General features: G+C 36.5%; 1 protein-coding gene across 1 annotated transcript in view; it reads left to right on the forward strand.

Moving 5' to 3' along the window:
• SH2D1A (SH2 domain containing 1A) overlaps positions 1 to 24,270 on the forward strand; it is a 40,824-nt gene that overhangs the window by 16,205 nt on the left and 349 nt on the right. Inside the window, exons 3-4 of the mRNA XM_027838580.1 lie at positions 19,099 to 19,162; positions 23,362 to 23,497. Coding sequence (XP_027694381.1) covers positions 19,099 to 19,162; positions 23,362 to 23,497 — 200 coding nt within the window. The remainder of the gene's footprint in view (positions 1 to 19,098; positions 19,163 to 23,361; positions 23,498 to 24,270) is intronic.

Genomic DNA, 24,270 nt, shown 5'->3' on the forward strand with positions numbered 1-24,270 from the left:
TATGTTTCCATGGCCCTTTATTGAATATAATTTTTATTGTGTTATGGTCTGAAAAGGATGCATTTAATATTTCTACTTTTCTGAATTTGGTTGTGAGGTTTTTATGCCCTAATACATGCTCAATTTTTGTGAAGCTGCCATGTGCTGCTGAGAAAAAGGTGTACTCCCTTCTATTCCCATTCAGTTTTCCCAGAGGTCTATCATACCTACCTTTTCTGAAATTTTGTTCGTCTCTTTAATTTCTTTCTTGTTTATTTTTTAGTTAGACTAGTTCTGAGAGGGGAAAGTTGAGGGTCCCCCATTAGTATGGTTTTACTGTCTAGTTTCTCCTGTAACTCATTTAACATTTCCTTTAAGAATTTGGATACTGTGCCATTTGATGCATAATATGTATGTAGTGGTATTACTTCATTGTCTATGATGTCTTTTAGTAATAATATAGTTTCCCAGCTTATCTCTTTTAATTAGGTCTATTTCTTTCATGTTTACCTTTTTATGCTTTTCTTGAGTTTTATATTTCAAAATCAAATTTTTTGTTTGACTATGATTTTTTTCATCAGGAATACTTGAAAGTCCTCTGTTTCATTAAAAATCCATTTCCCCCCTGAAGGATTATGCTCAGTTTTGCTGGATAGGTTATTTTTGGTTGTAATCCTAGCTCCTTTGCCTTCCAGAATATTGTTTTCTAAGCCTTCTGCTCCTTTAATGTGGAAGCTGATAAATCTTGTGTGATCCTGACTGGCTCCACAATATTTGAATTGTTTCTTTCTGGCTGCTTGCAATATTTTTTCCTTGACTTGGGAGTTCTGGAATTTGGTTATAATATTTCTGGGAGTTTTCATTTTGGAATCTCTTTCTGGAGGTAATTGGCGGAGTCTTTCAGTGTCTATTTTACCCTCTGGTTCTAGGATATCAGGGTAGATTTCCTTCATAATTTCTTGTAGTATGATTCTAGGCTCTTTTTTTGATCACGGCTTTCAGCTAGTCCAATGATTCTAAAATGCCCTCTCCTCAATTTTCCAGATCAATTGTTTTTCCAGTGAGATATTTCACATTTTCTTCTATCTTTTCATTCTTTTTATTTTGTTTTATTATTTTTTGGTGTCTCATAGAGTCATTAGCTTCCACTTGCCCAATTCTAATTTTTAAGGAATTACTTTTTTAATGAGCCTTTATACCTCTTTTAACATTAGGTTAGTTCTATTTTTTAAGGAGTTCTTTTTTTCTGAATTTTTGTATATCTTTTTCTATTTGGCCAATTCTGCTTTTAAAAGTGTTCTTCTCTTTAGTCGATTTTTGCGCCTCTTGTGCCATTTGGCCGGTTCTGGTTTTTAAGCTGTTATTTTCATTATTAGTGCCTTTTTGGTTGTTATTGTTCAATCGTTTCAGTCATGTCTGACTGTTCGTGACCCCATTTGGGGTTTTCTTGGCAAGGATACTGGCATGGTTTGCCATTTCCTTCTGCAGCTTATTTTACAGATGAGGAAGCTGAGGCAAATAGAGTTAAGTGACTTGCCCAGGGTCATCCAGCTAGTAAGGGTCTGAAGCTGGATAGAGTCTTCCTGACTCTAGGCCTAGCATTCTATCCACTGTGCCACCTAAACGCCCTATTCCTCTTTTACCAAGATATTCACTCTCTTTTCATAATTTTCTTGCGTCACTCATTTCTTTTCCCAATTTCTCCTCTATCTCTCTTATTTGAGTTTAAAAATCCTTTTGGAGCTCTTCCAGGAATTCTTGTTGGACTTGTATCCAGTTCACATTTTTCTTTGGGGGGGCTTTGCTTATAGCTGCTTTGACATTGTTATCTTCTTCTGGATTTGTGTCTTCAGCTTCCCTGTCACCATCAGAACTTGTTATCAGGGTTTTGGTTTTTTTTTTTTTTTTTTTGGTTTGCTCGTTTTTCTCCCCAGCGTATTTCTTGACTTTTAACTTTGTTTTAAAGTTGGGCTCTGCTCTTGAGGTAGAGGAGGCACTGTCCAAAGCTTCATGCCTTTCTTGCTGCTGTTTTCAGAAAAAGATCTTGCAGTCTGTAGGGTTTAGATGCTTCCAGGGTGTTCTGATCTAAGGAGAGGTGTGATCAGTACTCTCCTGCCCTGTGTTCTAGTCTTTCCCCAGGAAAGGAATTTGTTCACCTGTAGCCACCAGCACTAGCACTCCTCCTGGCCCTGGGACTGTGACCAAGTCCTCTGCTCTCCTGCAGCTGCAGTCGCTAGTGGTCCCTTCCTTCTTGAAATTGAGACCAGGGTCCCTACTCCCCCATGGGCAACTGAAAGCACTCTTCACCCTGGAATTGCAACCCGAATGCTTACTCCCCTCCAGTTACAAATGGTATTGCTCCTTTTTGCCATGGAACTACAAATGGGCAATGCAACAGGGTCCTGACCTCAGCACAAGCAAAAGGTCCCCTCCCTGCAATCTGCTTCTGATCAGTTGCCTGATTCCTCCCTTTCCCCACCCTTCCATCTACCCTGGGCTGTGAGCTCACAAAACTGCTGCTGCCACCAATGCAGCCCCCCCAGAAAGTAAGGTGTGTGCTGCCTGTGTTGGTGAGACAGATATTTCCTGCCAACCTCCTAAGTTGTTTTGGGCTGGAAAATTGTTTCACCTGACCTTTTATTGGTTTTGCTGCTCCAGAATTTTATGTTGAGGCATTATTTTAGAGTTGTTTGGAGGGGAATTTGGGAGAGCTCAGCCGAGCGCTTCTCTATTCCGCCATCTTGGCTCCACCTCTTCTCTAAAATTACTTTCTTTCTAAATGCATCCCATTTAATGGTTGGAGTGACATGTACCAGAAGCCCAGAAAGTTGCTGGGGAAAGCCTAAATGAGACGATTTGCCACAGATTATTCACAGAGTGGATAATCCTTATCTGTTTCTCATAAGTAATAGGGAGGGTGGTCTTGACTGGCTACTTCTCTGAACTCTTACCTGTGCTGCCTTAGAGGTAGCATCTGAAGCTCTGTGAGTAAGCAGACCATGGGGCAAGAATATAAAGGATTCTTTCTTGTAAACACAGAATCTCAGAATAGGAATGGACCTCAGAAGCTACGTGGTTCAACTTTTTCCTGAATGAGAATCCTGAACAGATATTTATCTGTCCTTTGCTTGAACACATCCAGTGGGGGAAGGGGAGTGGGGGGGGCATACACTGTCATCTGAGGTAGTCCATTTAACTTTTTGACAATTCTGGTTATTAGGAGACTTTTCCTCACATGGAGCAGAAATTTGTCTCTGCAACTTTCTGCTTCCTACTCTGCAACAGTACTCCTTGTAGTGCCCTCTAGGGACCAAACAGAACAAGTTGAATTCTTCTTCCACATGATAGCACTGGAAGATAGGTATCATGTCATTCTGAAGTATTTTCTTTCTTCTGGTCAAACATTCCTAGTTCCTTCAACCAATCCTTGTTTGGAATAGTTTTCAGTCCTCTCACCATCCTGATTGTCTTCTTATGGATGTGCTCAGGCCTATCTGTGCTTTTCTGAAAAAAAATATGGTACCAAAACTATGATGCCCTAAAAATGTACCTCCAAAGCTATAGCTAAGACATAGTGATGGGGACTTTTCCCTGTGGTACGAAAATTTAGAAGGCAGAAAAATTTTAATATATGCATACTTTTAGCTACATAGAAGCCACTATAGTAAATAATATCCTTTCCCACTCAACTCAATTTGTCTTAATTATTTGTATTATTTTCACATCATGATTTAAAACGTTGGATTGGAGGGAGTTCTATTTATACTGCTTGTCCCAGGTGCTGAAATTGCCAATAATGACTCTCTTTAATCCTCTTTCTAGAGGAGTTCTTAAGCATTTTTTTTTTGTCGTGAACTTCTTTGACGGTCTGATGAAGCCTATGAAGCACTTCTCAGAATAGTGTTTTTAAATACATAAAATAAATTATATTGAAATACAGATAGCAAAATATTTTTAAAGAAGTCAGTGGACTCCAGATTAAGAACCTTTGAGGTTTATTCCTCTTGGGGAATTGCTGTAAGAGCCAGTTTGAACATTATGAAAAAAAAAAGTCTCATTGTTTTATCAATGCATGTTTTTAAAAAATTATAGTTGGTAGTCCTCTTCTTGATCTTATTCCTCCTGACTTGGGTCTGAATGACTTTCAGCTGTTTCCCAAAATTAAACCCATCTCAAAGGACAAAGATTTGCCACTGTAAGGGTGATGCCAAGATATGCTGGTGCTTTGGAGGCTATTCCTAAAGGGGAACCAAAAAGTATTGGAGCATTGATAGCATTGTGAAATTCAGTGTACAGTCTCCCAAGAGGACCATTTTGAGGATCAGCACTCGTATGGATGAATAAATTCTGGTTTGTCTTGAGCACAATAGTTTTTCAAACTCAGCTGAAACCAAGCATTCATTCGTTTATTTATTTAGGCATGCTTAGGAGTAAGAAAGGAACAAAGGTAGCTTTGGCAGAAAAGAGAAATAGTTTCAAAAAAGAACTGGTCCCTATTATAGTCTCCTAGAACTTTTTTCCTTAAAAGAAGGTCAGATCTTTAGTGTTTTTTTTTTAATTAAAAAATTATAATTTTAACAAATATTATCAAACATCAACTTTCATTATGCAAAAATAGAAGAGGGTTACATATGAAACTGTGAGCTACTATTATATACAATTTTTAAAAAGCATATTTTTAGTACAATAATAACAAACTGGCTCTTTCTGTCTGCTTGTGGAACTTTCCTCTGCTTTCTTTTGCATGTTGTAAAAACATTTCGTGAAGGCTCTTCTTTCTCCTTGGTTTTTTTTTTTTTACATCACTACCACTAAGTATGAGGTAATTTGTGGGGAGAGGAGGAAGGGCACTAACAGCTATGGAGGTTATTAGGAAGGGCTTTATATAGAAGGTGATTCTTGAGCTAAGTTTGAGAAACAAGGGAGTCTAAGAGGTAGAGAATCCTTGGCATGGGAGACAGCCAGTATAAATGAGTAAGAGAAGGGAATAAGCATTTTTATGTCACCTAGCATGTGTCAGGGGCTGTGCTAAGTGCTTTTTTCCCCTTACAAATAACTTATTTGGTCCTCACAGCAATCTTGTAAAGTATTATTGTCCCCATTGACAACAACAGGGAGATTTGGAAGAGAGGTGGGTGTGGGGGGAAGAATAATGAGTTCTCTTTTGGACATGTTGAATTTGAGATGCCTATGAGACATTCAAGTTAGAGACCAAATTGCTAACATTTGCTGGATTATTGAGAAAACAAGGAAATTCCAGAGAAACATCAATTTCTGCTTCATTGTCTGCACTTAAGCCTTTGACTATGTGGATCATGACAAAATGTGGCAAGTCCTCAAAGAGATGGGAGTACCAGATCATTTTATTTGTCTCCTGAGGGATCTGTATGTGGGTCAAGAAGCAAGTTAGAACCAAATGTGGAACAACTGATTGGTTTAAGCAAGGAGTTCAAATCAATCAATACTTAAAGAAATTAATTCAGACTACTCATAGGAAGGACAAATACTGAGGCTGAAGTTTAAATACTTTGGCTACATAATGAGAAGACAGAACTCATTAGAAAGGCCCTGATGTTGGGAAAAATGAAGGCAAAAAGAGAAGGGGACAGCAGAGAATGAGATGTATAGATAGTGTCATAGAAGCAATGAGCATGAGCTTGGACAGACTTTGGAAGATAATGGAGGATAGAGGGGCCTGGCACGCTATGGTCCACGGGGCCACGAAGAGTCAGGCATGACTGAACGAATGAACAACAACAAAATGAGACATTCAGTTCAAATGTCTAGGCAGTTGATGATGTGTGATTAGAGCTCAAGGGAGAGATTAGGATGGGATATATAGATCTGGGAATCATCTACATAGAGATAATTAAATATATAGAAGCTGTTATGATTACCAAGTGAGAGAATAGAAAGAAAAGAGGAGAGGGCTTAGGACAGAGCCATCTAGTACACCCATAGTTAGGGACAATATGGATGATGAACCAGTAAAGGAAACTGAGAAGTACTCAGGAAGAGAGCCAAGAGACCAGTGTCAAAAAATCCCAAAGAAAAGTGAGTATCCCCTTTGCAATGAAATATATATATGTATGTATGCATGCATGTATACACACACACACATATATACATATATATGTTCCAATAAGAATTCTTAGAAGAGTTAAAGAGATTTTTAAAAACAGCAAAAAAAGATTTTAAAAGTCAAGTAAGAGGGGTAGAAGAAAAAATGTGAAAAAAAAATTAGAGCTATGCAAGAAAGTATGAAAGTTGAAAGGAGAATCAACAGCTTTTGCAAAAGAAGTACAAAACATTACTAAAGAAAATCTCAAAAATTAGAATTGACAAAATGGAAGCTAATGACTCCATGTGACATCAAGAAATAATAAAACAAAATCAGAAGATGAAAAAAATAAAAGAAAATGAAATATCTCATAGGAAAAACAACTCACCTGGAAAATAGATCAAGGAGAGATAACTTTAAGAATTATTGGGCCCCATGAAAGCCATGACAAAAAAGAGCCTGGGCATCATATTTCAAGAAATTATAAATGAAAACTGCTTAAATATCTTAGAACCAGAGAGCAAAGTAAAAATTGAAAGAATATATAATTCATCTCCTGAAAGAAATATAAAAATGTAAATTTCAGGAATACTGTAGCCAAAACTTAGAACTCTCAGGTCAAGGAGAAAATAATGTAAGTAGCAAGAAAGATAGAATTCAAGTACCATGGAACCACAGGATCACACAAGAGTTAGCAGTCACCACTATAATGGAATGGAGAACTTAGAATATGATATTCCAGAAGGCAAAGGATCTAGTTTTACAGCCAAGAATAATCTATCCAACAAAACTGAGTATAATCCTACAGGGGGAAAATAGATATTTAATGAAATAGACTTTTAAACTTTGCTGATGAAAAGGTCTTAGCTGAATAGAAAATTTGACATTCAGACCCAGAACTCAAGAAGAATAATAAGGTAAACATGATAGAGAAATAATAAGGGGCTAAACAAGGTTAAACTGGGGTTAATACATTTGTGTATGGGGAGAGGATAAGCAGCTAGGTAGCTCAGTGGATAGAGTGCTGGGTCTGGAGTCAGGAAGGCCTGAGTTCAAATATGGCCGAGCTGTGTAACTTTGGACAAGTCACTTGACCTCTGTTTGTCTTATTCAAATGGAGAAGGAGATGGCCAACCACTCCAGAATCTTTGCCAAGAAAACTTCATGGACCGTTAGGTCAACGGGGTCACAAAGAGTTGGACATGACTGAATGACTGAATAACAAAAACTACGTGGGGAAAGGATACATATAAAACCCTCAGAACTTTATCCTCACTAGGGCTCTTAGAGATTCAAGGAGGGAAGAATATACATATATACAGTTGGATACAGAAATTCATCTTCCAACAAGGAAGTAGGAGGTAAAAAGTGTAATAAAGTAGGGTCGGAATAAGAGGGAAAGTAGATTAAGGGAGGCAGTAGTCAGAAGCAAAACAGATTTTTGAGGAGAGGATGGGGTAAAAAAAAGAAAGAAGTACGAGTATAACAGAATAAGCAGTCATAATTGTTTTTTTTCCTTTTTTTTCATTTTTCATTTTTAAAAATTAATTTATTTTTAGTTTTCGAAAATCACTTCCATAAGCTTTTGAGTTTTAAAATTTCTTCCCCTCCCTCCTCTCCTCCCTCCCCAAGACGGTGTGTAATCTGGTATAGGCTCTTTATATACATTCCTATTAAACATATTTTCACATGCAAGAAAGAGGAAACAAAACAAGGAAAAAAGAGCAAAGAGTATGCTTCGATCTGCACTCAAACTCCATAGTTCTTCAGCAGTCATACTTGTGAATGTGACTAGAATGAATTCGCCCATAAAATAGAAGAGGATAGCAGAATGGATGAGGAGCTAGAATCCAAGGATATGTCACTGTCAAGAAACACACTTAAAACAAAGACACACAGGGTCAAAATAAGGGGTGGGAAGAGAATCTATTATACTTCAACTGAAATGAAGAAGGCAGAGCTGGCAGTGATGATCTCAGACAAAACAAAAGCAAAAAAAAAACAATTAAAAGATACAGGGAAACTACATTTTGCTTGAAGGTACCATAGACAATGAATATACTGAGCATACATGCACCAAATAATATAACATCAAAATTATTAAAGGAAAAGTTAAATGAATGACAGGAGGAAAGAGACAGTAAAACTATTTTAGTGGAAGACCTCAGTTTACCCCTCTAAGATCTAGGTAAATCTAACTGTAAAATAAACAATAAAGAAATTAAGGAGATATATAAAATTTTAGAAAAATTAGATATGCGAGAAGTCTGGAGAATACTGAATGGGAATTGAAAGGAGTACACCTTTTTTTCATTTGTGCATGGTACCTTCGCAAGAGTAGACCATGTATAGGGCATTGAAACCTGACAATCAAATGCAGAATTACAGAAATATTAAATACATCTTTTAATGACCCTAATGCAACAAAACATTCATTCAACAAAAGGCCTTTGAAGCATAGATTAAAAATTAACTGGAAACTAAGTAACCTAATTCTAAAGGATGAATAGGTCAAAGAATAAATCATAAAAACAGTAATTTCATCAAAGATAATGACAACAATGAGACAGCATATCAAAATTTGTGAGATACAGCCAAAGCAGTGCTTAGGGGAAAAGTTATATCTTTAAACACTTACATCAGTAAAAGAGAGAAAGAGCAGATCATTGAATTGGGCATGCAACTAAAAAAGCCTAGGAAAAAAACAATTAAAAACCCAATTAACACCAAAATAGAAGTCCGAAAAATCAAAGAAGAGAAATTGAAAGCAAAAAGCGAAACCAAACCATTGAACTCATAAAGCTAGAATAAAATATTTAAGTAAATAGATATAAATAAATACAATAATAAAACTGTTTAGCTTCTAACTGGGATCTTGTTGTTTTAAACAACAAAATATATAAACTATTGGCTAATTTGATAAAAAAGAGAAGGAAACCAAATTACCAATATTAAAAATTAAAAAGGTGAATTCACAACCAACGAAGAGGAAGTAAAAGCATTTATTCGGAGTTAGTTTGCCCAGCTATATGCCAACAAAAGTGAAAGTCTAAATGAAATGGATGAATATTTACAAAAATATAAATTGGCCTGATTAACAGAATAGGAAGAATATTGAAATAACCATATCTTACAAAAAAGAAATTGAACAAGCCCTAAATGAGCTCCCTAAGAAAATAAATAAGCCTGAACCATATGGATTTACAAGCAAATTCTACCAAACATTTGCAGAACAATTAATTCCAATATTATATAAACTGCTTGAAAAAAGTAAGTAAAAAAGAAGTCCTATCCAATTCCTTCTATGGCACAAATATGCTCTTGATACATAAATCAGAGAGAGTCAAAACAGAGAAGGAAAATTATAGGCCAATTTCCCTAATGAATATTGATGCAAAAATTTAAAATAAAATACTAGCAAGGGTACAACAGCAATATATCAAAAGATCATATGCTATGACCAGATTGGATTTATACCAGGAATACAGAGCTGGTTCAATATCAGTAAAACTATACAAATATCAATAATAAAAGCAACAGAAATCACATGATTATTTCAACAGATGCAGAAAAAGCTTTTGACCAAATACAACACCCATTCTTGTTAAAAACACTAGAAAACATAGGAACAAATGGGGCTTTCCTTAAAATGATAAAGAGTATCTAAAACCAAGAGCAAGCACTGTCTGTAATGGGGATAAGCTAGAAGCCTTTCCAGGAAGGTCAGGGATGAAGCAAGGATGTCCATTATCACCATGGCTATTCAATATTGTATTAGGAATGCTAGGTATAGCAATGAGACAGCAAAACACATTGAAGGAACAAGCGTAGTCAATGATGAATCAGAATTTTCACTTTCTGCAGATATTATGATGGTTCTTGAGAACTTAAGAGACTCAACTCCAAAACTAATTGAAACAGTTAACAACTTCAGCAAAGATGTAGGATGTAATATAAGCCCACACAAATCATTTTTGTGTATTACTAACAAATCCAACAGGAAGAGATAAAAGAAGAAATTTCAGTTAAAACAATTACAGATGATATCAAATACTTGGGAGTCTACCTGGCAAAACATACACAGGAATTAAATGAACACAATTATATATTAAAAAAAACAACTTCGCACAAATAAAGACATATAAATAATTAGAGAAATATTAATTGCTCATGGGTAGGCCAAGACAATATAACAAAGTGACAATACTTACCTACATTAATTTACTTATTCAGTGTCATGCCAGTCAAACTACCAAAGAATTACTTCTTATAGTTGGGAAAAAATAATAAAATTCGTGGGGAGGAACAAAAATATCAAGAGAATCAATGGGAAAAAATGGGAAGGAAGAGGGCATAGCAGTACTAGATCTCAAAGCAATTTGGCACTCGACAAGAAATAAGTTGATCAATGGAACAGATTAATCAAACAGTAAATATTTATTAAGCACCTACTACATGCGAGGCATGGTGCATGGTATATTGTGCTAATTAATTACACAATATTCAGAAGCAAACCAAAAAAATAACCTGGTGTTCGATACACTCAAAGATCACAGCTGTTGGGGCAAGAGCTTACAATTTTACTAAAACTGGTGAGAAACTGGAAAGTAGTCTGGCAGAAACTAGGTATAGAGCAACATCTCACATCATATGCCAAGATAAGGTTAAAATGGGTGCATGATTTAGACATAAAGGGTGACATAAGCAAATTAGTGGTTCAGGGAAGAAATTACCTTTTACATCTATGGATATGGGAAGAGTTTTGCAGTAACAAAACCAGTGTAGCTAAAATGAGAAGAAAAGCAGGAAACTGGGAAAAAAATCTTTGTAGCAACTTTCTCTGACAAAGGTCTCATTTTTCAGGTAGGGAACTGGATCAAATTTACAAGAATAAGAGACATTCCTCAATTGAGAAATAGTCAAAGTATATGAACAGGCAGTTTCAGAGGAAGAAATCAAAGCTATCAATAGCCATATGAAAAAAATGCTTTAAATCGCTAATAATTAGAGAAGTCCAAATTAAAACAACTCTGATGTACCACCTCACACCCATCAGATTGACTAATAGGCCAAGAAAAGGGAAAATGATAAGTGTTGGAGGGGATGTGGGAAAACAGGTACATTGATGGATTCTTGGTGGAACTGTGAACTAGTCCAACCATTCTGAAAAGCTGTTTGGAACTATGCCCCAGAGACTACTGAATTGTGCATACCCTTTGACCCAGCAATACTGCTCCTAGGTCTCTACCCCAATGAAATCAAAGAAAGAGGAAAAGGACCCATATGTACAAAAATATTTATAGCAGCTTTTTTATATTGGCAAAGAATTGGACCCTGAGGGGGATGCCCATCAATTGGAGAATGGCTGAACATATTGCCATATCTGAATGTGATGAAATACTATTGTGCTGGAAGAAATGATGAAGGGAATGGTTTCAGAAAAACCTGGGAAGACCTGTATGAACTGATGTGAAGTGAGCAGAACTAGGAGAACAATATATACAATAAGAACAATATTGTAAAGATAATCAACTTATTAAGACTTAGTAACTCTGAACAACACAGTGACCTAACACAATTCCAGTGTACTCTTGATGAAACATGCTGTTCAGCGTTGAAGAGTATTTTTTTTTCTGTTTTCTATTTTTTTTGGAATGTGATTAATGGGAAAATTTTTTTACATGGTTATACATACTTGTAATAGTTTGTTTTCTCACCTTTTCTTTGGGTGGGGGAAGGGGCAAGAGGAGGAAGAGAATTTGGAACTGAAAAAAAAGAATACAAAATTCTCTGTGCTTTAAAAAACTGCATATCACATTGGAGCTTCACAACAGTCCTAGGAGGTAGATGCTTTTATTATTATCCCTTTTTTACAGTTGTAGAAACTGAGGCAGACAGTTAAGTGATTTGCCTAGGGTCACACAGTAAGTGTCTGAAGCTGGATTTGAACTCAAGTCTTCCAGGCCCAGTGCTCTTTCCATGATGCTACTTAGCTGCTGTTCCTGATTCAGGAGGGGGATGGTGGTCATAGGTATCAGAAGACAGAAGTTGAGAAGATGAAGATTAAGGAAAGGCTGTTAGATTTGGTGATTGTAAGATTCTTGGTAAATTTGAAGAGAACAATTTCAGTTGAGTGATGAGGTAGGAAGCCATATTGCAAAGAGTTTCAGAAGTAAGGAGGAGAGGATGTGGAAGCAGTGAGTGTCAAGAGCTTTCACAGGGTTTGGGCCAGGGTTGGGGAACCTTCGGCCTTGAGGCCATACGTGGCCTGCTTGGTCCTTGGGTGCGGCCTTTTGATTGAGTCCAAATTTTACAGAACAAATATTTTTATTAAGGGGATTTGTTCTGTGAAGTTTTCTCCACCAAGCCTTGGGCTTGTGAAAAGGAGGAGAGATGGGATGATAGCTTAAGAGGATAATGGAGTCCAGTGAGGGTTTTTTTTAAGGATGTTAGATACTTGGGCATGAAAGAACCAGTAGATGGGCTAGATTCCAGATTAGTGAAAGAAAGGGGATCATTCTGGGAAGTATAGTAGTTTGCCAGTGGAAGACAGGAAGGGACAGAATCAGAGATACATATTAGTGGGGTTGTCCATGGTGTCAGAGACTGGAGTAAAGGAGGAGAGAATGAGGGATGATGTCTGATTTCATCTTTCTGCACCCAGTATCCAGGACAGGGCCTTCAGTACTTGATAAATGTTTGTGTTGAATTGAGAATAAGAGAAAAGGAAAATGAGTATAGGAATAGAGTAAGTTTAGAAATATAGGAGGAGAGCAGCTGCTAAAGGTGATAGAATGGATTTAGCTTTGCAAGGGAAAAACCTGTTCAAACAGATGCCATCCCACTTCTCATCTGCCAGTAAGATATTGGGATCCAGTTTTTAATCTTAGGCTTTCTTATCTGGAGAGCACATTTCGAGAAGGGCTATAGCCCTGCTTTGGTCATCTCTTCCACCGTCAGTTGATCAAATGCACTCATTGATATGAATAAAAGTAAAATTCAAGAAGAAAGATAAATGTTCTGCTACAAGAGAAACAGCATCATTTCCTAGTTAGCCACTTTTATTTGTGGCAACCTTTGAGTTTTTAATCCTAAAATGATTTGCTTTTGAGACCCAGTGTAGATTTGGATTTTATTTGGCATAGGCTTAAGGAATTAAAGTTTACTTTGTTCACCTAATCAGATAGAATGATAATAAACCCACTGTGCCCCCCCCCATTAAAATGTCAAGTTTGGTTTTGATGATTACTTGAGGAAAGGCAACCTCTGAAACCTTGTCACTAGAGTGGACAGTTGTTGACTGTGTTTGTTGTGGTGATAGAACCTTATTGAGTTAGTATGAAGGATCTGGATGACCAATTAAAGGGCTATGGTGGAGACAGCTGTTTGTCCCTTCACCTTCCCAGCAAAGGACTGCTTTTCCAACTTGTGATCCATATAGACCTATTGATGCTTCTCCTGAGTGTCTTCTGGAAACAGCTTTGAACTATGCCTTTCTTCATAGCATTTCTACTGGATGAGATGTACAGTTTTCAGTAAAATTAATACAACTTTAATCATTGTTTTATGCCTGAGGTTTTAGAGTTGAAAGGAATCTCAGGGATTAGTCTAGCCTTCTCCTTTACAGATGAGGAAACTGAGGCTTAGGGAGAAAGGAAGTGAAAAATATAACTGACTTGGTTATTGAAATTAATGAAAGGGGCAGAAGGTAAGATAATCCAGAACTCTACGTAGCAGGAATAAAACAAAAACAAACCATTACCCATTTTGTACTAAGTAATATATGATTTTCTGATTTGTGCTAGGCAGTATTTGCATGAGTTTGTATTCCCATCATTGCATCAGTTTATATATATATATATATATATATATACACATACACATATATGTGTGTGTGTGTATGTAAAGGGTAATATACATAATATACTATATATATTTGTATATATAAAGGGGAATATATATTATATATAAAGGTTATATATAAAGGGGAAGTGGCACAGAAATGGAGAGGCAGCCAGCCTCGGATAGTTAAGAAACCAAAAACTCAGCTTCAATGCATGGGTCTTGCCCCCTTCGGAGAGTCAGTTCCCTTCAGTTTCCTTCCTGTAATTGGTCTGTAGGATGGATTAGGGGAGCTTTCAGCTCTGTTCTTGTGTGGTTCTAAGTGAGCTCTCTGTGTGCTGGGGGAAGCCAGTCATGTAGCAGCAGAATTGCCACCAAGAGACCAAAATGAGGTTTGGGAGTTTTCTCTGCATTCCAGTTGTCCACGCTTGGGTCAGTGCTACACATGAGAGTTGAGCTTGTATGTGATATTCTTTGTTCAGTCATTTCAGCTGAGAAGGAAAGTAGAACCAAACAGCTTTTAGAGGGCTCGTTGAAACAGTTTTTGCTCATTGACAAATTTGAGGGGCTGGGAACTTTGTTAATATTAGAAGTGTTAATCATGAAAAGTTTTCTGAATTATTGAAATCAAGTTCAGAGATTGAAGAAAGCAAGAACTTTTGAAGTGGTAATCCAGTTCCTGCTTAACTGAAAGATAAGATCGTATTCATTTGTTAGGAAACAGGCTAATTCATTTGATTAATCAGAGCTGTCTTTATAGGAAAGTCAATTCATTGTTGTCCTTTTTTTTTGGTTTTTGTTAGAGACTCTTTTACAAATGGAAAATTTACTACGTTTATTCTACTGTTGAGAATTTAAAATCCCTTCTTTCCAGGTTAATAGTACAGGATTATTTCCTCTAATCACTTCCTCTAAGGGAAATAGAATGGAGTTGTTTCTTGACCCCAATTTGCTTGTTTGAATTTCAAGCTTCTGTATTGGAAAATGGGAATCAAAACTCTTGCCTTGTTTCTGATAAGATTTCAGTTTAAAATTTAGTATGGGTGTTATACTTTTAAGAGCAAAATAAGGATTACACAAAGGACTTTAGGATTTTTCTGGATGTAGCATTCTTGATAAATTAAAAAAAAATTAGTGCTTAATATAGCACTGTACCAAGAAGGAAGTACTTCCTAGAATAAGAGATGGTGATTCAGTTGGTGCTGTAGCCAGTGTCAAATGCCAGCTAACTACACATGTGCTGCACATGTTTTCTGAACTGAAAAGCCTTTTGGTCAATGGTGGAAACATATTTCAACACTCAAGTAGTTTATAGCAATGGATATTGATTCATGGTGTAGGAATTAATTTCACACATTCATAGGATTTTAGTCTAAATGTCATTACTGGTCAATCAACAAGCATTTTTAAAGTGCCTACTTTATGCCAGGCATTAATAGTTTTTGCCCTCAAGGAACTTACATTTCTCATGTGGAGGAAACATGTGCATGTATAAGTAGATAGAGCTGAGTCTTTTTTAAAATAAATTTTTATTGCTATTTTAAAAATCAACTATACTTCCCAGCATATCTCTTCCTCCTCTCCCTTCTCCTCCTCAGAACCACCCCTCATAAAAAAATGGGAAAACAAGGAAAAAACAGTTTGTCAAAACTAACCAATACATCAAAAAACTCGAATGTTCAGTGCAGTGTTCCATGTCCATAGCTCCACGTCTTTGCAAAAATAGAGGGGATGAAGTGCTTTCTCATATCTCTTCTTAGGGGACAGGCTTGGTTAGTTCAATTCTATAGCATTCAATTTTTATTGTTTTCATTCAAGCAAAAACATTTACTAAGTGTTTACTCTGTGTCAAACACATCACAGGAGATAAAAAAGAAAGGTTCAACCAAGCCTAGCCTTTGAGGAGCTCATATGCTAATGAGGGAGACCACATGTAAATAACTAGGTAAAGCTAGTTAAGTAAATAAATAACTAACACTCGATAAATAACTAGATTTTCATACGAGATATGAAAAGACTAGATAGCAGGCAGTCTTGTAGGGGAAGGTACTACTAACTGGGAGGCCAGAGGAGGTCGAGTTTGAGCTGAGATTTCAAGGAAGTCATGGAAACTAAGAGGCTGAGGTGATGAGGGGGCAGCATTCTAGACATTTCATAAAATGACAAGCAAAGTGAAGAATGATGCTGAAGAAACAGCAAATAGGCCAGTGTAGCTGAATCATAGAGTGTGGAATGGATGGAAAGGAAGGACTGGAAAGGTAGCTTATAAAGAACTTTAATTGCCAAGCACAGAACCTTGTATTTGAACCTGGAGGTAATAATAGCAAGCCTTTGGAGTTTATTGAGTTGAGGAGTGACCTGTGTTTTAAGAAAATCATTTTGGCAGCTGATTGGAAGATACAGTTAAATGAGGAGAGACTTTTTGTTGTTGCTTCTATTTACAATGGCATTTTTATGTATATTGTTTTCCTGGTTCTGCTTACCTTATTTTGCATCCGTTTATATAAGGCTTTCCATATTTCTTTGTATTCACCACATTCATCATTTTTTATAGCATAGTAATATTCCTTTATATTCCTCTCTTACAACTCCTCTAGCTATTCCTATATCAGTGGGCATCTATTTTATTTTTCTAGTTCTTTGTCACCACAAAAATTGTGGAGTAGAGTCTTGAAAGAAACCAGAGATGGGGGGAGAGAGAAAGGTGGTGATAGTAGAACCCCCCCCCCCCAAGACATGGTGGATAGCCAGTGCAGAGGCATGGGGTTGAGAGGTAGGAGGTCTTGTGTGAAGAATGTCAAGAAAGCCAGTATTACTGAAGTGGATATAGAGTGTGTGGAGGGGGGAGTAATGTGTAATAAGGATGGAAAGATTGCATGGGCCATTGGGATGAGTGCTAAATGCCAAGTAAGAGAGTTTATACTTGATTCTGAGGGTAATAGGGAACCATTGGAATTTATTGAAATTGGAAAATGGCATGACTAGAGTTAGGAAAATTACTTTGGCAGTTGTATGAAATATGAATTAGAGAAGGGAGTCTGAAATATCTAGTAGGTAGTTGGGAGTGTGGAACTGGAGAGAGGTCAGGACTGGCTTTGTGGAGCTGGGAGTCATATACTTAGAGATAATGGAGCCTTTGGGAGCTGGTGAGGTCACTGAATAATAGTATAGAGATTGTTGTTAACCCACAGTTAGAGATGATATGAGTGACGAACCAGCAAAGGAGACTGAGAAGGAGAGGTTTGATGGGTAGGAGGAAATCCTAGAGAGAGTGGTGTCATGTGATCCGAAATAGATCCTGAAGAGCGTGCGGGAGGAGAGTGAGTGTTCAGCAGTGTCTGCCTCTACAGAGAGGTCAAGAGGGATGAGAAGAATGGAGGACAAAGTCATGCGTTTGACAGTGCATCATTATTAACTTTGGCGAGACCGTTTCAGTTGAGTGCTGAGGTCAGGAACTAGGTTGAAGAGGATTTAAAAAGTGGAGGCTAGGAAGAGCAGGCCTTGACATAGATGTAACAGTGAGTCACTGAGCATGACCTTGTGTTTATGGAGTGGTCCAGTATCTTCTGTTTTTGTGCATTCTAAATAAACTCACTGTGTTGTATCAGCATGCATTTAAAGTGTTTGTTCCAGCTAAAACCCAAATGTTGGTTGGCTAATACTTAAGGCAGTGATGAATGATCAGAATACTCATGAAGTAAATAATACTCTAATGTAGATCTCATTAATTTCTCTCAGATAATTTGGATCCAAGATTCTCATACCAAGTAAGCAATAGTAAAGGGAGAACGTTTGTCCAACTTAATAGACCAGACTGCTTTCAAGTGCTTTGGCAGTACCCCATTTTCACAGTTAATATGGTTAATACAAATTATGCTTATTCAGGGCCATGTCTACTTTAAGAAATACTTCTATCTGGGAAGACTTTGCAGTTTAAGCTACTAAATTAGTAGAAACTATATTTCATTAAAACTCTGATTCATTATTTTTATTAATTTTCCAAATAATTCATATTAAGCTTTGCTGTGTCTATAAGTAGACTATAAGTATTTTAAGTAGAAATAACTTAGCCTTAGGAATGGGAATTCTTGCATGAGGAAGAACTCTTTGGAGGTGTGGAGAAAGGTTAAAATTAGCCACTAGTACATTTTAAAAAAATACTATAAGCTAGAAAAGCAAGGGAAGATGTGTAAAATGATGCCAAGTGAAGTAAGCAGAGTCAGATAAACGATATACACAATTACAATACAAATAGTTGAACGTGAATGTTGCAAAATTATTGCAAAATGTTGCAAAAATAAAGAACAAACTTCGCCTCCAAATAGAGAGATGAAAAGACTCCTCATTGCACTTCTTAGAGGTGAAGGGTTCCATGGGTATAGAGCATTGCGTATAAAATGAGGGCTTTTTGATGTATAGATCAGTTTTGCTTAATTTTTCTTCCTTTTTTTCTTTTTTTTTAATCTTTTTTTTAATAGAGAATGACTTTCTGGGAGGGAGGGAAGAGAGAAGAGGAAATCTAGGTGATTAAAAACAAAATATATTAATAAAATATATTTTAAAATATAAAATACTGTAAATTGTGTAAGGACAGCGAGGTGACAGTGAATGGAATGTCATACTTGGAGGCAAGAAGAGCTGAATTCAGATAACTGCTTCAGGCTCTTAATAGTTATGTGTCCCTGGCCAAATCACTTAACCTCCCTCAGCCTCAGTTTCCTCATCTGTATAATGAGGATAATAATAACACCTGCCTCATAGCGTTGTTGTGAGGAGTAAATAACACGTGTAAAGTACTTTGTAAACCTAAAGCACTATCCAAATGCTAGCTATTGTTGTTATTATTGTTATTGTTGTTATCTAGCATAAATCATTGGCGTAAGGCAGTATGGTAGAGGAGGAAGAATTAAGAGACCTGGAATTAAATCTTAGATCTATCACTAGCTTTGTGACCTTGTGTGAGTCACTTCACAATCTGTGCTTCTGTTTCATTTATAAAGTGAGGGAGTTAGACTAGATGATCACTGAAATCCTCTCTAGTCATAATGTTGTATGAGTCAGATTTGATTGTGATGATCCCCCTTTCCCAAGAACTCAGTGGTTTGAAGGCAAAATTCATTCATCAGTATGCAGAATGTCTAGATTTCATGCTAACTCAGATATAGACCACATGTGTGTTTGAACTTTTTTAGTAATGGAAATTTGTTCTTCCACAGGTATCAAGGTTACATTTATACCTACCGAGTGTCCCAGTCAGAAACAGGTTCTTGGAGTGCTGAGGTATAGAGTTTTTTTCTTTTATTTATGCTTACTGTGGGAGGTAATGATGTGTATGGAATTGAGGCTGTTTTTACCCAAGAGCAGTTGAATCAGATGACACCAAAGCATTTTTCAGAACCAATTTACCGTAGCGCAGCTGTATGATAACATCACTGTAGTTGTGAAATTAAAAAAAATGCTTGTATATTATTAAGAAACCTCCAGAGGCACTAACTTATTATTATTTAGTACTGATTCAAAATTCACCTACCCAATTTCGAGGAAGGATATGAAATTGAGAAAAAGTGTATCAGATTTTCTTTTCTTTCTTTGATTCAGAAAGTTCCAAATACAAAGCAGATATGAAATATATAGGTAAAATAAATTAGAAAATATTTATTGAGAGCCTACTATGTGCCCAGGTTGATACTGATGTTGTGAGATATAAGAGAGTATGGTCTCCTGCCCTGGAATCTGTGATCTCACTGGGTAGACAAGATCAATTCCTTTGAAACAATAGAGTGATAAAATATTTGGTAGAGCCATGATTTCATCCATGTGGGGCCTCTGATGCAGAACACCATCCTTCTATGCCATACGAGACTTCATGGAAGAGGGAAGTCTTGAAATGGGACTGGAAGGTTGGGTAGACTATAGATAGACACTCTGTGTGTATGAGACTCATTAACACATCCCAAGCATGGTATCTCATATTACCAGTGCTTTTTTGATGCGGTTACAGAGAATATTCAACAACTGAAAAATCTATCACAAATGCTTTTGTGGGCTCCTGACCCTTTGTAACAGTCCCCCTTGCTTATAAAAGTAGCTTATTATTAGCTATTTGCATACACTAACACTTGAATAAACTTATTTATAGATTGCTTATTATTATTATTATTATTATTTCGCTACACTTGTGTGTTGGCTCTAGGCATGACCCTGCTTAATGTGTATTACTGGCTTCCTTAGTGATAAAAATCTATTATGCAGAGATGACAAAGAATAGGATAAAGGAAGAAATGGTGATGGGGAAGAGAAAATTGAATAAAAAATACTATGAATGTAAAGATACTTTGGTAAAATGTTCAGTTCTGTATGTATTTAAATAATTATTTTTGAGATTTTATATGAATTTAGTTATTAATCATACAACTTATTCCCAGTTAATAAAATTTTAAAATATGAGATATATTTGAAACTTTTTAATTCTTTAGGCCTTAACATAATGTGAGGAATTTTAAATGCGACCAAGATGAATGTTAGTGTAAGTTTAAAAAAAGTTGTGATATTATCATCAAGGAAGCTAATATTGTTACACAAATCAATGGAAAAGCTTCGTGATTTCCAGTAAGAACTTATTTTTGCCTTTTAAAGAATCATCTCTGCAGAGATGCTCGCAAACTTAATCTTCACTCATTGTACATGATATTAGTAATTGTGGCATGTATAACACATATTATTCACGTGTGGCGGAAAATGCTTCTGGGTCAAGGACATTTTGTTTTCAACTTGTTTTCTGCTGTGCTTTAACCTATATAGCACCATGTGCAAACTGACACTTGTCATGTGCTTTTCATGATGCTAATGGGGAGAAGGTCCACTGAACACGAAAGTCTGGCATATTCTAACACCGAATAATGTAGTTCAATTTCAATTATTGCTCTAATGGAATGGAAGTGGCAGAGGATTATCCCGAAATAGCAGGTAATCCAAAGAAACCTTTATGTGTTGGTTTTTGGAAGGCATGATGTGAGTTTTCTCCCCTAGTAATTTCTCCCTTCCCAAGTTTTTGCTGCTGTGGTTGTTAAACTAGTTTACATTCCCAGAGCATATGCCCTTTGACTGGGGGAAGTGTTCCCGAAGCCTGGATAGGAAGGAAGAAGGTAGTCTGAGGGCCAAACAATTTTCATTGGATAATTGAGATCTGACTATATGGAGGATATGCAAATATGAATCACATTTAATTAGCTCAGCACCAAGATTTGGGAGTGTTAATGAAATTCTTATGCCTTCTGTTTTTGAAATGTATTAAATGAGTACAAGATTTACATTGCTTTTTTGGACCAGCGATTTAGCTTTCCCTCAAGGTAGAAAAAAATGTCAGTACTTTTGTGAACATAAAAGGTGTGTTAGGAATATGGGCTGGTGGTGTTAACATTTTTTTAAAGGGTGAACATGACATCACATTAGAATGTGGGTCCACATCAAATGTAGAAAACAAATGTCCTCAGTGTTTTGAGTTAGAGATTGGCATTATTGGCTTGATCGTGGCCTTAGTACATTTATTTCCCATCTGCTGACCTGTGATGAAAAGATATTAAATCATTAATAAGTGAAATAATTCTATATCTAGGCCTCTGGATTGTACTCACCCGTCTATTAGCTACAGTACATTTTTAACCCCAGAATGAATTCCCCTTACCATCTTCACTGTTTCTTGGCCTGTTTTGCTCAACTGTTAGCTGGTGTTTGACTCAGGGATAGAAAATAATTTTCTAAGTAGCCTACAAATAGGAATGGTTTTCTAATTATCCTTGTTATGCATCTCTCCATTAGCTTGGCTAATCAAGAGTTAACTGCTTTTATTATGTAACCACAGGGAAGAAGATGTTGCTACTGATAATAGTACCATAAGCCACAAGAACAGTTGAGAACATGCATAGTCTTAAATCTTTCCATGTCGATAAGAGTGTGGGTTGTCTGTTATTTGGGTGGGAACTCCAGCTTTTGTTAGAGCTAACTTAACTGAATGAAAAGAGCTGCTTTGGAAAACCGAAGACCTGGGCTTTAGTGCTTTCTTTGGCCCTCATCTATTGTGTCCCTTCTCATCTACCTTCCTTCATCTGTAAAATGGGAACGATGCTATCTACCCTGCCTGTTGGTTTGTTGGGATAAAATTAGTCAACAGATATGAAAGTGCTTTGGAAAGGAAAAAGAGTGAGAGTATTGCACTTAAAGGGCTCCACTTTTACAGTTTGGATGTCTTAACTTGCAGTCAAAGCACTCCCTGTTGGGTACCTGCATTGTTTGGAAGGGGAGATCCTCCATGCCATAGAAGTGCCCAGGAAGGAGTTTTGTTCAGGTTGAGCTGGGTTGGAGGAGAAATTCTGTAGCTGCTTGTATTGAGGCTCTCCTCTATATAAACCAACCTAGAGTTAGAAATTTACTTGGAGCATAAAAGTAAAAGAAAATTAATCTTGATACTTAAAAATCCACTTTTTTTCTAATATAAGGAATGATCAATTGACAGTGCTCTGTTTTTACCTTTTTGTTTCTTTGAAAGAAATTTACACTGCTCCCCAAGTTAAGAAAACAAAAAGAACACCCAATTCCCTTTCCCCACCCCCACAACCTTCAACACTGCAAATAGGAGTAACTCTAAGATAGCATGCTGTAAAACTAGTCATTGTTCAGAGAAATCATATTCATGTCATTAAAGTGACAGTTTTGAGCTCCTGGCTAAAGCTTGGTTCACATCCTAAACTTTTAGAGTTAATTGCTGGTGGCATGTCCACAGAAGGGACCGATGGCAGGTTCTGAGTATTGTTTTGGTAGTCATCCATGGAAAACGATCTCTTAAAATACGTATGGAAAGAAAACTCACCTTACACATACTTTCATTTTTATTTCATGGAAAGAATCACGACTCAGTGATGTGTCCAAGGAGAATGCAATTAAAGGTTGGTAGAGGAGTTTCTCAAGGAAGAGGGATATTGTTTAGGAACATGAAGGACATGCAGATTGATAGATTATGAAAGCTAAACCTATACTACAACATTTATGTGATAGAGAGAATATAACTTGTATGTTGTTGTGGTTTTATTCCTTGGGGTTTTTATTAATGACCTATAAGATCTGTGTTTTTTCTATATTTAACTGCACCATCTCCATTGGTGAATTTATTGTGGGTAATGGCCCATATATCCTTAGAGGTTATGGATATATAATGGGCAACATGCAGGAAGGGTAGGGAGGCGAGCAAAGAGCATGTGAAAACTAATGCCACCCTTGGGAGAACTGAAATGACAGCTCATTAGCAGTTCTTGCAGAGGAAAATTCAGCTAACCAAAGTAATATTGTTTTCTTCTCTTTATGTTTTCAAATATTTGAACAAGTACCACAAATATGAGCTCTATAGGTAACCTTAGCCTCTTTTTTAGGCTCTCCTGTACCATTATTAGCTAGATGAACCCTCTGCTTGATCCTTTATTTTACAGACGGCACCTGGGGTACAAAAAAGATTATTCCGGAAAATAAAAAATCTCATTTCAGCATTTCAGAAGCCAGATCAAGGCATTGTAATACCTTTACAGTATCCAGTAGAAAAGAAACCTTCGCCCAGAAATGTACAAGGTATTTTAAGTATAGTTAAGTTGATCTTTTAATATTCTGGCATATAAATCATTTGAGTTTATTGACCCAATGGAAATTCTGCTTGAAAAATGACATTGGATTGATTACCTCATTGATGCTTCACGTATTGAGAGATGTGGATGCTTATAGGCTGTGCTTTCAATGTTCTAGCTTACTAGGAATTGTTAGTGAAGTCGATGGATAGATTTCCTAAATTTATGAGCCCACATCGTTAAACTTTTTTTCCCTCTCCCGTTTTTTGACTAATACAATTGAACCTCATTAATTGAGATCTCACTAATTTTGAAGTTGTGATAATTCAGAAAGGTATTGGGCTGACATTTACTTTTTCTACAGATAATGGAAAGGTTATTGTTAGCCTGTTCACACGATCACAAATTCAGATTTAGCAAGGCTTTACTGTAGTAGAGTAAATTAAAGCAAGTAGTCTTTATTATTCCACTGACGTATATTGTTATATCCCTTGCACAAGGCTGTTTTTTATTAATTGTTTAGCTGAAGACTGGGAATAGTGGCAAATGTATTTTTTGGGGAAGCGCAATTATCAAGTTCATGTGTTTGTGCATTCTCAGAGTTAATCTTTTGTTTAAATTAAGATGATTGGCCTTGATTTAAGGCAGTGTTGATAAGCAAATGAAAATGTTTGAATTTTATGTGTTATATCTCACAATAAGAACCTAGGTTCATAGGTGAGCTGAAATTTAAAAATCGAACAATAAAAAATTCTGTACAATAGAAATGTCAACAACTCA

This window comes from Vombatus ursinus, unplaced genomic scaffold (assembly GCF_900497805.2).
Source record: "Vombatus ursinus unplaced genomic scaffold, bare-nosed wombat genome assembly UNPS02004596.1, whole genome shotgun sequence".
In the NCBI taxonomy this organism is placed as follows: Eukaryota; Metazoa; Chordata; class Mammalia; order Diprotodontia; family Vombatidae; genus Vombatus; species Vombatus ursinus.